The sequence below is a fragment of the Oryzias melastigma genome, linkage group LG10, assembly GCF_002922805.2.
Source record: "Oryzias melastigma strain HK-1 linkage group LG10, ASM292280v2, whole genome shotgun sequence".
NCBI lineage: Eukaryota > Metazoa > Chordata > Actinopteri > Beloniformes > Adrianichthyidae > Oryzias > Oryzias melastigma.
The window spans coordinates 15,827,610-15,841,935 of record NC_050521.1 but is presented as its reverse complement, the minus strand read 5'-3'; the positions used below and the strand labels follow the sequence as shown (position 1 = coordinate 15,841,935).

The 14,326-nt window shown below is 37.7% G+C and overlaps 1 protein-coding gene across 2 annotated transcripts in view; it reads right to left on the bottom strand.

Moving 5' to 3' along the window:
- Positions 1–14,326, bottom strand: part of LOC112153355 (A disintegrin and metalloproteinase with thrombospondin motifs 2) — a 125,250-nt gene that overhangs the window by 23,447 nt on the left and 87,477 nt on the right. For both annotated transcript variants that reach the window (XM_024283521.2, XM_024283522.2), the window contains exon 4: positions 4,383–4,588. In XM_024283521.2, coding sequence (XP_024139289.1) covers positions 4,383–4,588 — 206 coding nt within the window. The remainder of the gene's footprint in view (positions 1–4,382; positions 4,589–14,326) is intronic.

The following is a 14,326-nucleotide window of genomic DNA, read 5'->3' as shown; positions in this document are numbered from 1 at the left end:
CAAATGAAGCCAATTTACTCACACTTTATTTTTTAACACAAGCATCCCCATGTCGGCCAGTTTATAAGTTAAATAAATTCCTCTACTGATAAACTATATATATATATATATATATATATATATATATATATATATCAGAACAGGAATGGTTATTCTGACAAAAATAATAACTGAGTAATAGCTGTTTATTTCTCAATAGAAATCCATAGGATTTTGGCTTCTTGGAGCCAGTGGGTACTTCCTGTTTGGAGGAGCCACTCAGTCCAGTACTCATGTACAGTCAATGATTCAAACCAGTGGGTGCTGTCATGACTTCTCCTGAAATCTTACAGTGTGTGACTTGAATGCTAACATCTTCCACATCATGTTGAGTGACGTGGCAGCCTGTTGCCCTGATGTCTGAACTCCCAGCCTGCTCCCTGTTCTCAATCATGCCAAACGGCGGCATGTCAAAGACAAAGCCTCAAAGTGAAACCTGACAAACTAAAGGTTAGGTCTTTGAGGTCAGGTGCAGTCTTCATCTAACCTCCTGTTCTAGTCAGTTTGTTGAGAGCTTTAGTCCACTCTTTCTGAGTGCATTTAGACTGAAACAATTTTATTTTATTCACATTTTTGCAATAAAAATTAAAATATTTTCAGGTTCCCAACTTAGTTTTTCTACTATGATATTCAGTTTATCTGAAGGTTTTAATTCAAATCCTTAGCTGATGCCTAATTGATTTTATTTTGCTCCAAATTTCCCTTCTTGGCTGCTGTTTAGATGAGTGAGGTATTGGCTTCAGGTATTTATCTCTGCCCATCTCTTCATCTGAGCTAATAAACGTAGATTCAATATATCTACCTTTGGTGACTTAAAGAGCGGCTGGGTTTAAAACCACTCAGAAAAACATTTTTTACCCACATATAATAAGCTAACATGCGTTTCAAAGCAAAAACAATTCTGAACTTTGCTGCAGCCGGGTAAGGTGCTCATTGCTTTTGTTTATTTAATTATTTTTTTTAAACTTGAACAGATTTATTATTAAAAAAAAATGCTTATATTTTTGTGATTTGCTACTTAGACGTGGCACAGTCTTAAGCTACGTTCACACCGCTCTCAGCAACGTGGGTTCAAACGACCACTTGCAACAAAGAGTCTATGTAAACACGCTCACATTAGCTCAGAAACTCTTGTTTTTTTTCCACTTTGACTGGACACTTTTACTTTAGTTGTTTTTTTTCCCCTTGTTGTCATGGTTTGATCTCACATCCCTGAAAGAGGGAAGACTCAATTAATGTAGTGAGTCACCGTTTTATTTGGCGTCCCTGTACACCAGACAGCACAGAGAATGGCTTTTCTATCTTAAACAATGACTTCCATCTTTAAAAGGGGAGTTAAGCTTCTCCCCTCTGGGAAACATTGCAAGCCCCAAGATACAAAACTAAGCAGCGCAGGAGTATTTTTGTTGCTCCTTTCATTATTAAATTGTAAGAAATTAAGTTATTTTTGAAAATACATTAGAGGGGAAAATGTGTTTTATTTGATTTTATTTTAAAGTCCCACTCCAGTCATTTTTTGATATTTTTCAAAAGTGTTCCCATGATCTTTTAATTATGATTATGCCATTTTGCCAGTATAGCTTCTATTTAGGGGTGTAAGAAAACATTGTCTTAGTAAAATAATGTAATACTTTATTTTGAAAAACTTGTATCAATTTAAAATGCGGCCTTAACACACTGTGCCTCTTGGAGCAGCTCTACACCGCAGCAAAACAACAACAAGATACTGTTTATACTAGTATAGTTTAAAAATACTAATTTCTGTACTCTTTGACTTATGGAAGAATGGGTAAGACCAGTCGTGCAGCGCTGCATAAAGCGCACAAACGAAGATTCTGATTCAGCGACCTGATGGATCAGAGTAACAAAACGCAACTTGTATGAGATACAGTTTAAGTGCTAATGTTCTGACAATTTCATTATGTGAAAAGTGTATTCATATTCAGATACACTTTTTTTTAAAGTCAAAATAAAGAAAAAGCAAAATATTATCTTTGGTACTTTCTTGGAACATATCAGGATATATATCGTCTCGTGAAATGTGTATTGCGATACTTATCACATCACCAGACTCTTGCCAATACACACCCCAATTACACACCCCAATACTTCTGTTTCAAGTCACGCCCACAAGCTTTTTCCAGCAGCGCTTTTTCATCTGCTACTGATTCACAATTGTTTAAATACTCAGAAATAAAAATGTTATGCTTAATTTTCTTTAAATATGTCATCCATCATGAAAAATATGCTACTAGAACCTGTTAAAAATAACATTTTAATTGAAATGGGACTTTAAAGATGGTTATCTGATTACATCAAACGTCTGAGTCTTATTTTGAAGGAAAAGTGATTTTTTTTTTCAGTAATATCTTAATTTTATTTTATATGTTTTGATTTTTTTCTGATAAAAATATATATTTTTCAAATAAGTTCAAAGTGTTTCATACTTCATTTGTTTTTCTAGTTCTCTTAAACATATTTAAGGTTGATAAACTGTGTTTTACTTGTATTTGAATAGGTTATATTATCTTGAAGAAAACTTACACTTGGGTCCAATCCAGATTCTTCCCTTCTCCCTTCCCCTCCATTTGGCCCTCCAAACGGAGAGTTGTGAAAAAATAGTCACTCATATTTCGAATGTCACTTTTGTTCAATCACATCACCGGTCTGCTAGCATTAGCGTGGAGCTTACATAACAGCAGCGGTTTTATAACTTTAAAAACGTCACGCTACGACAAAAAGTCATTACTTACATTTCAACGTAAACTTCTGTGGTTCAGAGCGGACCCACAAGAAGAAAAGCAATTCACAGTTCTCCCTCGCAACTGAAGACTTTATATCCCTCCGTTTGGAGGGTTGGATTGAAAAAATACATTTCCCAGACACACTTGCACTTAAACTGCCCCTTCAAATGGAGGTGAAGGGAGAAGCGAAGAATTCGGATTGGGCTTTACTCTTACTCTTAATTTCTGTTTTTTGTTTGGAAACTTAAACACATTAATATTTGCCTAAAAATGTATATTTGTATCAAGTTAGTTTCATTTGAAGTACTTAAAAAATGTTTCTTTAAAAAAAAAACAAAAATTCTCTCTCTAGTACTCATTTATAACAACTTCTTTTCTTTGCCAGAAGACATTAAAGTACCTGTTCTTTCTTTGAATTTACACTTTTCTCATATCCTTATTTATCACTCATTCATACTTTTAAAAAATGTCTTCACATTACTGGAGACTGTTGCTGCAAACTGTCTCCATCAAGGGAGGAGCAACAGTGCCAGCGAGCAGCACTGCAGAGAGCCTGAAAGAGGAAGAGGAAGACAGAGAGGAAGACAGTCAGACGGCACACACCCATCCTAAAGTGAGCAAAGCAAACTTTCAAGTAGAAAGTCGCCCAGATGCCACGCGTGGGAGGAAACCCTTATTTATTTATTTCTGTTTATCCGTCTGTCAGTAATTTATTCCGAATGCGCTGTTTAAAATACTTCTTCTCCCTCTTTCCCTCCATCTCTTTCCCACAGATTAAAAGCGAGCGGTGACAGGGCTGTGTATTCCCTTCTCCTATATAGTCTAACAAATATCTAAAAGGGGAGGCAGGGAGCACGCCGGCTATTGTTCTTTCTCAAGCGCTGAACTGAGACAAAGACGCGCACTCGGATTTGCTGCTCTGTGCTCGCACCTGCTTAACAGTCGGAGATTACTTCCCTACACAGTGGGTCGCAACACAGGCGACGGCAAACACCAGGACACACACCGACGGATGTGCAAACGCCTGCAAAAAAAAACAAAAAAAAGAAAAAGAGGCCACACCCACCGCAGGTTTCATTTGCAAAGATTAAAGACGGAAGTGCGCACAATGCAAGCACAACACCTGGGAGTGTGAGCCTGTTGTGGCTCACTCCCTGCTGCTTTCTGCAACCTTTCTTCCACACACAGTGAATGATGACATGACACGAGCCTGATGGAACGACATGTAGGAGCCCCTTCACCTCACACACACACACACACACACCGATACAATCTCATCATATTCAGATGGAGAAGAAAGGATTACCTCTTTCTGATTGCAGGATGAGAGCATGTAGGGAGGGAATTGAATCCTAATTCAGCTGGTGTGTGGGTGAGGGTGTGTGTTACAATCCTTCCCTGACCTCGCCGTGACTTTCTGTTCAACTCTAAAGGAAGGATTTTCCAATGTAATCACCTTTTTTCAAACGCAAGAGAAAGCCGGAGTTTTGTGTCTGAAAAAATCTCTCACATGTAACGGCATCACGATCACACATTTGGACACTTTTTGCAGCAGAACTCTGTCTAACTTACATTGATTGTACGCAAACACACACTTACGATGTTCATGAGTGTGAGCAGGTACTTCTGGACATCCTCCTTGCCGTGGAACTGGACCACGGAGTCATCGACGCCCAGCAGCACCTCGATGTTGTAGGATCGGTCCGGGTTCTGTCTGCGCACTCGCCCTGCTCGGGTGTGGTTGATGCTCTGCTCCACGCCGCGATACAGAGACTCCAGGTCCATCAAGCCACCCAGATCTGCCCCTGTAAAACAAAACAAAAAAAAAGTTTATTGTAAGCTCATCATAAAAATGATCTAAACAAAGTATTATTATTAAATAATGTTTTTTTTTTAAAAAAAGATCAATGATATTGAGAAGTTTTTAGGAACATTTAATTTATACTTATGGTGCATCCATTAACATTGATCATTACAGTGACTGAATGAGTCAATAAAACCTGATCCCATCACTCACACACATGGGAATATTATAACAAAATGTTTACAAATACCATTCAAACAGACTTCATTTGATCAGAGTAACACCTTTGGTCTGGAGGTTTTTGAATGTGTTTCCTGTCTGTACCATTAGGTTAAATGGTGAATTATCGCCATGCTTTGAGGGCATAACTTTTAAGGGAAATGCATGATGAGACAGGAGACACTCCTTTAGGACCAGATGTCCTCACTTTTCTTGTTTCTGTCTTCTTCTCTGAGTTTTTATCCCATACTGTTCCCTACATTTTTTTTGTTTTTTTAACCTGACGACCTAATGTCAGCCCATATTTTGGCACTTCCTGGTTCTGTCTGGTTATCACCTGGAGCATAAAGGCTGAATTAGTCAGTCTTTCCAGGTCTCTGATTCATTGAAAAATGTATTAAATATTTTAGGTTGAAACTGGCAGGACATAAATCCACTGGTAATTTGTGTCCAACATTGGTTTAAAAAGTAAAATTAAAAGTCCCTGTTAAGGGAAATATAAGCTTGCCACAACAAATGTTCCTTTTCTGATGCAAGAAAACAGTGCAGCCATTTTGACCAAAGTTCACTCTACAAATCTGGAGTTTTAGAAATAGACAATCGGTAGCAATTGTTGGCATAAATTAAGTCTATTTGTCTCCTCCCCTGTAATTATCTTTAAATTGCAGAATTAAATTGCTAACATCCACAAACATGCACAAACACCCTTAATTAATTCGAAAAAAATCAATTAACATTAATAAAAAAGGCGGGTTTCACTATTTAAAAGATGCTTGATTTAGAAAAAGTCTCCCTTCTGAAACCAGCCTCCAGTGGTCTTTTAAGGAACTGCAACACATGGCATTTATAGGTTTGCCTCAAACTTAGGAACAGATGATAGATTCTTGATGATTACATGAAGGCAAAATATTGGGAAAAACAAAATAAAATAAAAAAGCAGACCAGGAAAAAGTAAATACCAAACAGCTACAATAAAAAATAATTAAACCAGTTAAGTTAGAATATATACCAGTATTACCCACCATCCTTCCATGATCTTCTCTTTACCAACCAAATACTTTAAATCCGATTCAAGTAAGATGAACAGGCTGTGCCTCCTAAATTCTTAAATTGGGGGAAATCCTTCAGACAACAACTGATTAGCTCTGAAAATGTATTAATCTATAGCGATATCATGGCTTATGCTCAACTTTTGAGACATTTTGGATGAACAACACTAGCTCTCTATCAGATTTTGAGTGTTTGATGGTGTTTCTTCCTCCATAAAGAAGCAATGAGCTGATGTCAGTACAGATACAAGAGATAAATGGTTCTTTCTTCGCAGTCGAGGCCATCCTACCCTTGCATGCTCTTCTCAATACTCGTAGAGAAGCCACATAAGGCCGAGTCATACAGTGGTGAACATGGCGCCCCAGTGGATTTAACATAGCACTTTTCTCAGAACCTTCAAGGCCTCTCTGCAGCCAAGGATAACACATAAAAAAACAGCTCAAGAGACGCACTGGGAATGTGTGCATAGGTGTTAGTGTGTGAGGAATCCGTGCACAAATATTTCCGATTGGGCCATAAATCATCATTCCAAAGGGAGTTTTAATTTAGCTGAAGCTTGCTTGCAGGGCCGACTAACCCCGCTGTTTTTGCTGTAGAGCTTTATTTAGAGGTGCTTGCCTGCTGGGTCGATTCAACACGTAAATCACAATGAAGGATACACTTTGGAGCTCCAGCGACACATCCGCTCTGTACAAGTGTTCGCTAAAGGAAAACAAGGAAAAAAGATACGCCAGGGTAGAATTTGGAAAACCCATTTGCCAAATTGTCTTCCAACCAGCAAGGGGTCTCCCACTTTACACTCCTTTCTTAACGTTGCCAAGACAACCAAAACATGGGCGTGTCAACAAAGACGTGTTTAGCACTGTTTCCTGAGCGTAATGTGAAAGTATTACTGATACCGTTTACTAACCCAACATTTACAGCAACAGAAAAGTGAAAATACAAAGATTTTAACAACTCATCACCTAAAGAAACGGAATGATTTCTGTACTTGTTAGCAAATTAATCTTTCTTAAAGGCAGTGGACTTCAAGCTTTTCCAACTACAGACAACTTTTACAAGATTGATGCCATAACCACCCCATCTGCTGGGGATTTTTTACCTTTTGCTTATGTAACATTTAGACAAAAACCACATGCAAATTCACTTAGAACTTTTGAGTTTTTATACCAGAACACAACAAATGAGACAACGTTGCATTACACAGCCACAGATGTGGAAAAGATTACTCAAAGTGATACAAATGTAGTTACAAAAAGATAACCCAGTTGAAACAGAGGTTTCAGAGGGTTTAATCAAGTCATGGTGCAGGAACCTTAGTGCATTCAGACCAGGAGAGAAGAGTGGACTCCGTTTGGTTTCACAGTGCACTTTTGAGGGTGGACCACACCCATGTCCTGTTTTGCAACTAATATTTTAACTATTTTTTTTCAATACACATAATCTGGCATGAATGTACCGGTAATTATATGTTTTTTGTGTTTTTTCTTTTAAGCTAAGCTTTAAAATGAAAATTAGAAATATCAAAATTTCAGTAACTCCTTAAAAAGTGAAAGTTTCATAACCATTGAGCAAATAAAACCTAACTAATAGCTTGGTTTTAAATAAATAATGTAAATTATGATTGATTTGGTTGTTCCGAGTATGTATTGATAATGTCCTTCTAATGCAGGACATTCTTCTAAATGAAGTAGAGAAAAAATATATAGTTAAGTAGAATGAGAGAAGACCATAAAAACATTGATTAATACGAGAATTTCTCAATAAAACATGTGACAGCAAAGCACCAGAAATTATTATTTTTACTTTTTGCAGAAACAATACCTTTAATAGCTTAAAACGTTTAAATTTCCACTCCAATCATCTTTTGATCTATTGTAAAAGTGTCCCCAATGGTCTTGATTATGCAATTTTTAACATTTTCAACAACGTGGTTTCTGCAGAGCAACTGTAGTTCATCAGAAATTGATCCATGACTTGTGGGTGGGACCAATGGCGCAGAGTAAGTCTGCAATTATTTCCCATCATCTCTTTGTTTGCATTTTTAATCGTTATTTTCTTTACATATACCCTCATTCGTGTTAAAACCAGCGAGTCTTTAACTTGTGAGGATTGGTGTTCTTTTAGTTGAGTTCATCTGTGAAGTTTTTTTTTGTCTTATGTTCTTTTTTTTCCCTTGTCACTGCAGCCATGGTCATAATTCTTAATGACAAATATTTCCATTTGTGTTGACTACCCTCAGGCTATTTAACTTGGTCTTCAGTTCATTCTTGTGAGGCCATCTGTTGTCACCAGTTCCTTTGTCCCTTGGTTCATAGTTTTGTCATGATTAAGTTTAGATCATTTTTAAGTTTATTTACACCATTCCAGAGAAAACTGGTATAACTCTGTAATTAAGTGTTTTGGTAATAGCTGGTCATGGTAACTATATGCTCTACCTGTCATGTTTGGTCTCCATCCTCTTCTTCCTTATTACTTTTTACCTCTATTTTTCCACTCCTCTTTCATACTCAACATACTTTTACATTTTCCACCTGCATCCCAGATCTCCTCCTGAAAACACTCAACCCTACACTCACATCCCCACACACATCACTGCTGCTCACCCTGTTTTCATTCAGGTGGGGTATGGAGCATGGCCTTATTAGGAGACAAAGGTTCTTTGTCTTTCAACCTTTGCAAAATGTCAAGAATGTCTGGTTGCCCACTGAATACGAGGAGGGGAAAAGGGAGGGTTCAAGATAGTATGGATTGCCTAACAAGAGAGGGGAGGAGAGCTATGATCATTCAGATCAAGCAACACTTTGTGACCAACCAGCAGCCTCTGGTTGAAGGTGACAATCTGCTTCTCTGGTGTGGAACATCGCGTTGAACGATGATTCACTCAGATTTACCGTGGTTATTCTATCCCTGCTAACCGCCGAGACTTAACAAACTGTAAGGCAGTTGATGCACAGCTTGGTCCCCATCCATGGTACTGAGAGTCGATACTTGCGTCCGGGTCAGGGCCAGACACGTCTCCATTACACAGCTGAACATTTTGTCTCCTCAGTGACAGGGTTGTCAAGGTGATGAGAAGCTTGGTCAGTGGATTGTTAATGCTGCCCTGAGTATCTTGGCAGGTAGGAATATGCCATGCTGTCCAGCACAATGTCCCCATAATGAACACTCATTATTTTCTAAGCTGCTATATAGCAGCTGTAAAGGCTGCAGACTGCGGATCACATAGTGAACTATGGTCCCTGTAATCAAATTTGTGTTAATTATTTAGGTTGGCAATCAGCAGTCTAATTTTACATGGACAGCTCCCTAAAGACTACAATAATTATTCAAACATCAAGCACTGAACTTAGCCTATTAATTAATAACAGCTTTAGGTTAGGCCTGTTTATTTTCTACCGGGACTTACTGTAGCGCTGATTAGATGCTTTGAGTTGTTGAGTTTCGGCTCGAATATCAATAATATTGAGATTGTTGCATTACATATGTGTTCCCTGAAGTGAAGCGGAGAACATTTTTTTTTTTATTATTATTGCACAAAGTAGCCTTTAAAATCAGCAGGTGAGCTGGCCACCTATCTGCACCGCTGCTTGTCTGTCTGTGTGGATTTCTAATGGTTCAGGAGACAAGGCAACCTTTAACTCTCACTTCTTACATAACTGTCTGTCTGTCAGAAGCCCACAGGGCTGTTGGCTGCCAGGGAGGTGAGGCGGTGCACATCGATTCCTCCTGTGGCCCTCTTTACCACAGATTCATTAGCCGACATCAGCCATTCTTTCAGAAAGCCCGTTATGGATGCAGGCACTTATTTTTAAAGGAAACAGGAGTCATTTCATTTTTTTCCCTCTAAAATAAAGATATAAGTCAATGACAACATTTTTAACAAGACGTTTAAGCATCATTTATTACTTCTCAACAGACCATGTCAGAAGTGCAAACACAGTTTTATTATTCTTGCATTGACAGGAAATACTGCAGGGAATGATGGGTCTTCTTTTTGCAGCCTCTCCACCCCCCTATGGTTAGATTTGTGGAGCTCAGTGTAAACTGAAGAGCCTTAGTGTTCAATAAGGCAGTAAAGTCAGGCTGATATGAGGCTTACTGCAGGTGTGGCAGTCTGACACTGGCCTGTCTACCTGTCCTCCTCCGTGTCTGTTTATATCAGCCTTGGGACATTTCTAAAGGTCTCTTATGAAATCTGAGGGAAGAAAGCAGGGCAGCTCAAAAAGAGAAGAAAGGAACCTGAGAGAACAGGTATGCAGACAGCAGCTTTCAAGACCGCTAATACAATGACATTTCTTCCCACTGTCTGAAGCATCACGGCAAGTACATCTACTTCACGATTACATCTGCACTACAAGGAAGCAATAAAAATATTATTAAGCTGGTAATATTTTATTACTACAGCTCCTTCAACAGATACAATTATAAAGTGTTGTACAATAAACAACTAAACGACACTGTTAGATAAAAAAAACAATAAAAATGTGGATGTGATAATAACTTTTCACATGATTTCCCTTCAAAATAAAAGACACCCTGCACCTGTACCACTTATAATAAAATTGAATAATGTTATCTTAGGACGTGTTCTAAAACTCTCAATTTACTTTTTTTTTTTTTATCCAACCAGAAATGACGAAAAAAAGCATAAAATATCCAGCTGATTTAGGTTTTTAACTTTTTTAATTATAGAACATTTTCTAAAAATGACAAATAGGTTTCATCCCATAAAGGAAATCATAAGAAGATTTTTTTTTTTTAAGATATGATTTACAGGAAGACACTGACCCTGCACGCCACATTTCCTTAGGCAGGCAGCTCCACAGCTCCATAGCTAAGATGGCCCTGACAGTAAATCAATCGTCTTTAGATTTTAACCACAAGGGCTCTACCTGAGGCTCTTACTCTACATTTGGACTCATACGGGGTCAACAATCAAGCTGATACTAAGAAGTCAGTTTAAAAACAAATTTAAGTCATCAATATATGTTGAAAAAGACAAAGTGATGCTTTTGAACTATTTAAAGAGACTTCATGGATAGAAAAAAAACTAGAGTACAAGCTTTCATAGACCACATTTTGGTCTAATTTTGAGTAAAATGATCTAAATTTTTATGAAAAATTAGGGACCCACATTTTATATGATGACCAAAACTTTGTCAATTTGAATGATTATATATATATATATATATATATATATATATATATATATATATATATATATATATATATATATATATATATATATATGCCAGCTAACTCCCATTGTGATGGAGGGTCAGTTCTGTAGACATTTGGGATTACAGAGATTTTGCAGACATTTGTAATGCAGTGGCAAAGTTAAAGGAGACTTTAGATCAATTGACCATGAAAGAAAATGTAAAAAAAAAAAGTATTCTAAAGTGGAACCTTTTGGAAAATGTTTACTCAATTACTTTGTAACTTTTTTCTCTTCAGGCTTTTTTTCTACTTGGAAATTTGCATCTTGAAACAAAAAAACTATATCTATATATATATATATATAATAAACTACTAAAAAGAATAATTAATCATATATCTCTAATGATAACTGTTTTTATTTTGGAAATTTCTCACTCTGTGACTCCTCCCCAAACCAACTTTGTGTGACACCTGAGTGGTTCTCCATTTTAATTGTCAGAGTTTCTTTAATTCTTTTTTCTTCTATAGCACTTTCTACCTTCATTCGAAGGTCCAAAGCACCTCACAGTCACAGACCCATTCACCCGTTCACACACTGGCACCAACCTTCTACCAGAGGCAATTCAGGGTTAGGTGTCTTGCCCAAGGGACACTGCGACACATGGGCGGGCAAGGCGGGAATCAAACCCGCAAGCTTCCAAGCAGGAGTCGACCGCTCTACCGCTGCACCACAGCCGCCCTTTACTTCTTTTCAATTTCTAGATTAAGGGTGTATTCAGACTGGTAAAATCCTTTGTTCTGGTCCGAGACCGCTTAATTTGTTTCAGATCGAGTGTTTGGTCTGTATTCAGACTCTTGTCAGGGAGACTTTCATGTCCCACAACAAAGCCTGTAAACAAAACGACGTGACTAATGGCCAAAAATTAAGAGGGTGGGGCAAAGCAACTAGAGGCGTAAATAATGGTATTTCTATGCTTTGGAATATTTCGCTGAGCATTTTTGAGGGTCTGTATCGGCATCAGGTACAACCCTTTTTATTTGGTATGGTGGAGTCATGCTGCAAGACGTTAGTGGCAAGAAGATGGGTATGAGGGTCGGAGGATCTGTGTTTATGACAAATAGATTGTTAGTACAACAGTGTGAGAAGCAATGTGTTTTAACAAGCCTGTATTCATCCAATTCAATTATATTTTATTTAGCCCAAAAGCAATTGTCTCATTGGGCTTCATACCTGTATTTGTACAGCAGAGAGTCGGCTGACCACTGAGTTTCTGTGCCTCATCGTTGTGGTGTTATGGCATTGTTTTTAAGAGAATTCTGTTAAGGAACTACAATGTGGCTTTAGTCAGGATCTGACCATGATATTCCATGTTGATTCCAGATGCTTGTTACATTTTTCAAAGAGTAAAAAGTGAACAAAAATTGGTTTGATACCTTCGCGTTCGGGAGAAAAATACTAAAGCATTTCAGGATTTTTAATATTTTGACAATCTTTATTATATTGCAATGCATTCATCTTTTTACTTGAAGTCGTTCCTGTTCTGTTGCACAAAAGACATATTCATTAGTCCTTCAGTGAGTCATTAAGTAAGTTTCAGACTGGCTGCTGTAGGCAGTCTGTTTACTATTTTATATACAAAAAAGTCATATCTGAAAGACTTGAGATTGTAAGAAAAATCTAAAAATAAGACTTATTTTTTCAATCTGTCGTCCACGTTCCCATCCTTACTTTTCCCTGCTAAGCTCACAGCTCCTGGCTGTGTCCTGTCTTGTTGTTTCCTGGCTGTGAAATGCTTAAAGAGTAACCACCACCTGAGACCTGCAGCTCCAGTTATTATGACAGTCCAGCCATCTGTCACCCACAGCACTGTAAGGGTGTAGGGGGGGCTGCAGGCTGTACGGAGGAGAGGCACCGCAGAAAAGGATGAGAAGGACAAACTTAAGGGAAAATAAGACAGAAAAGGTGACAGAAGGGAAAATGTATTTTTATCAATGAAACTTTAAGCAAGGCTGCATGGTGGTGTAGTGGCTGGGATTGTTGACTCACAGCGAGACAGCCGTGATTCAAATCCTGGCTTAAAGTTTGGGAGATTTCTTAGGGTGCATTCACAACTACTTTATTTGTTTCAGAATATAGTTTGCAAAAATTTTTGATGAAAGTGCTCTGTGATTTATCACAATGTGTCACAAACTTGGTTCAGTCTACGTGTTTCAGTCCACTTACAAAAAGTGACAAAGAAACTCTACAGTCAATCCAACTTTCCCGTTTAGACACAAACGCAGGTCTCATTTTTCACAATATAATTGTTTCTAAAGGGAACAGAGACTGCCTCACAGCTCTAACAGAGCAGCATGTTTATCATCAACAACTGATTTTGATCATCTATACTTTTATTTGAGATACTAACATTCCTTCAGACAAAAAAAATAGAGAAACAAAGAGAATAAAAAATGAAAGTGTGTGTAATTTCTCCAAATGCATGAAAACAATGCCTTTCTCGTGAACTATCACAGCAATATAGATGTCAAATTAGAGGATGAACTCATCTAATATTTTCTGTGCTCAGCTGATGCTTTTATTTCAGTAGCTGTGGTTTGTCTTCCAATCGTTACTAACAAAAAAATACATCTTTAAACTCTAAACGACCAACAAAAAGAGCAGCTAAGAATGCTGCTCCACAAGCTGATTTAATAACCAGCAGATTATCCATCACAATAAACAGGGTCCTTGCTGGTATTACGGGAGACCCCGGCGCCTTTTTATTGTCCTCATTTTTTTTACATTTCACAGCTTTCTGTCCTGGGGGGTGAAACTCAGAGAGAAGAGCCAAGCCTTTTATATTCTGTCTGAACAGATGTCCCTGGAATAAAGGATATGTGTTCTTAAAAAAAAATCTGTGGTCACCGACGGACCTAGAGATAATACTTTAATAGGCAATAATTGTACATATTATGTGCCCACATGTGAGCGTGTAATTGTCTTTGGTCTAAACATGCATGCTAGAGGTCTTTAAATAACAACATATTTATTTTAATTTGATCCGTAATGCTCACGAACAATAGTTCTCAGCTCAACACGACCCCAAGACGCCTGAATTTATTTCAAGCTAAGAAAAAAAAAGCTTTCTTTTTAATGTAGATTCTATATGAAGGTAATTCCCAAAGTAGTTTGATGCAGATTTGCATCAATGGGCATCTACGAGTTAAAAAAACAATAATTCTGTTAGCTTTATGGAAATATTATGGTGGCCCTGAAGTGCAAATCACACCAACAAGTCACTCACTGCAAAAAGCATTTTAAAGATCA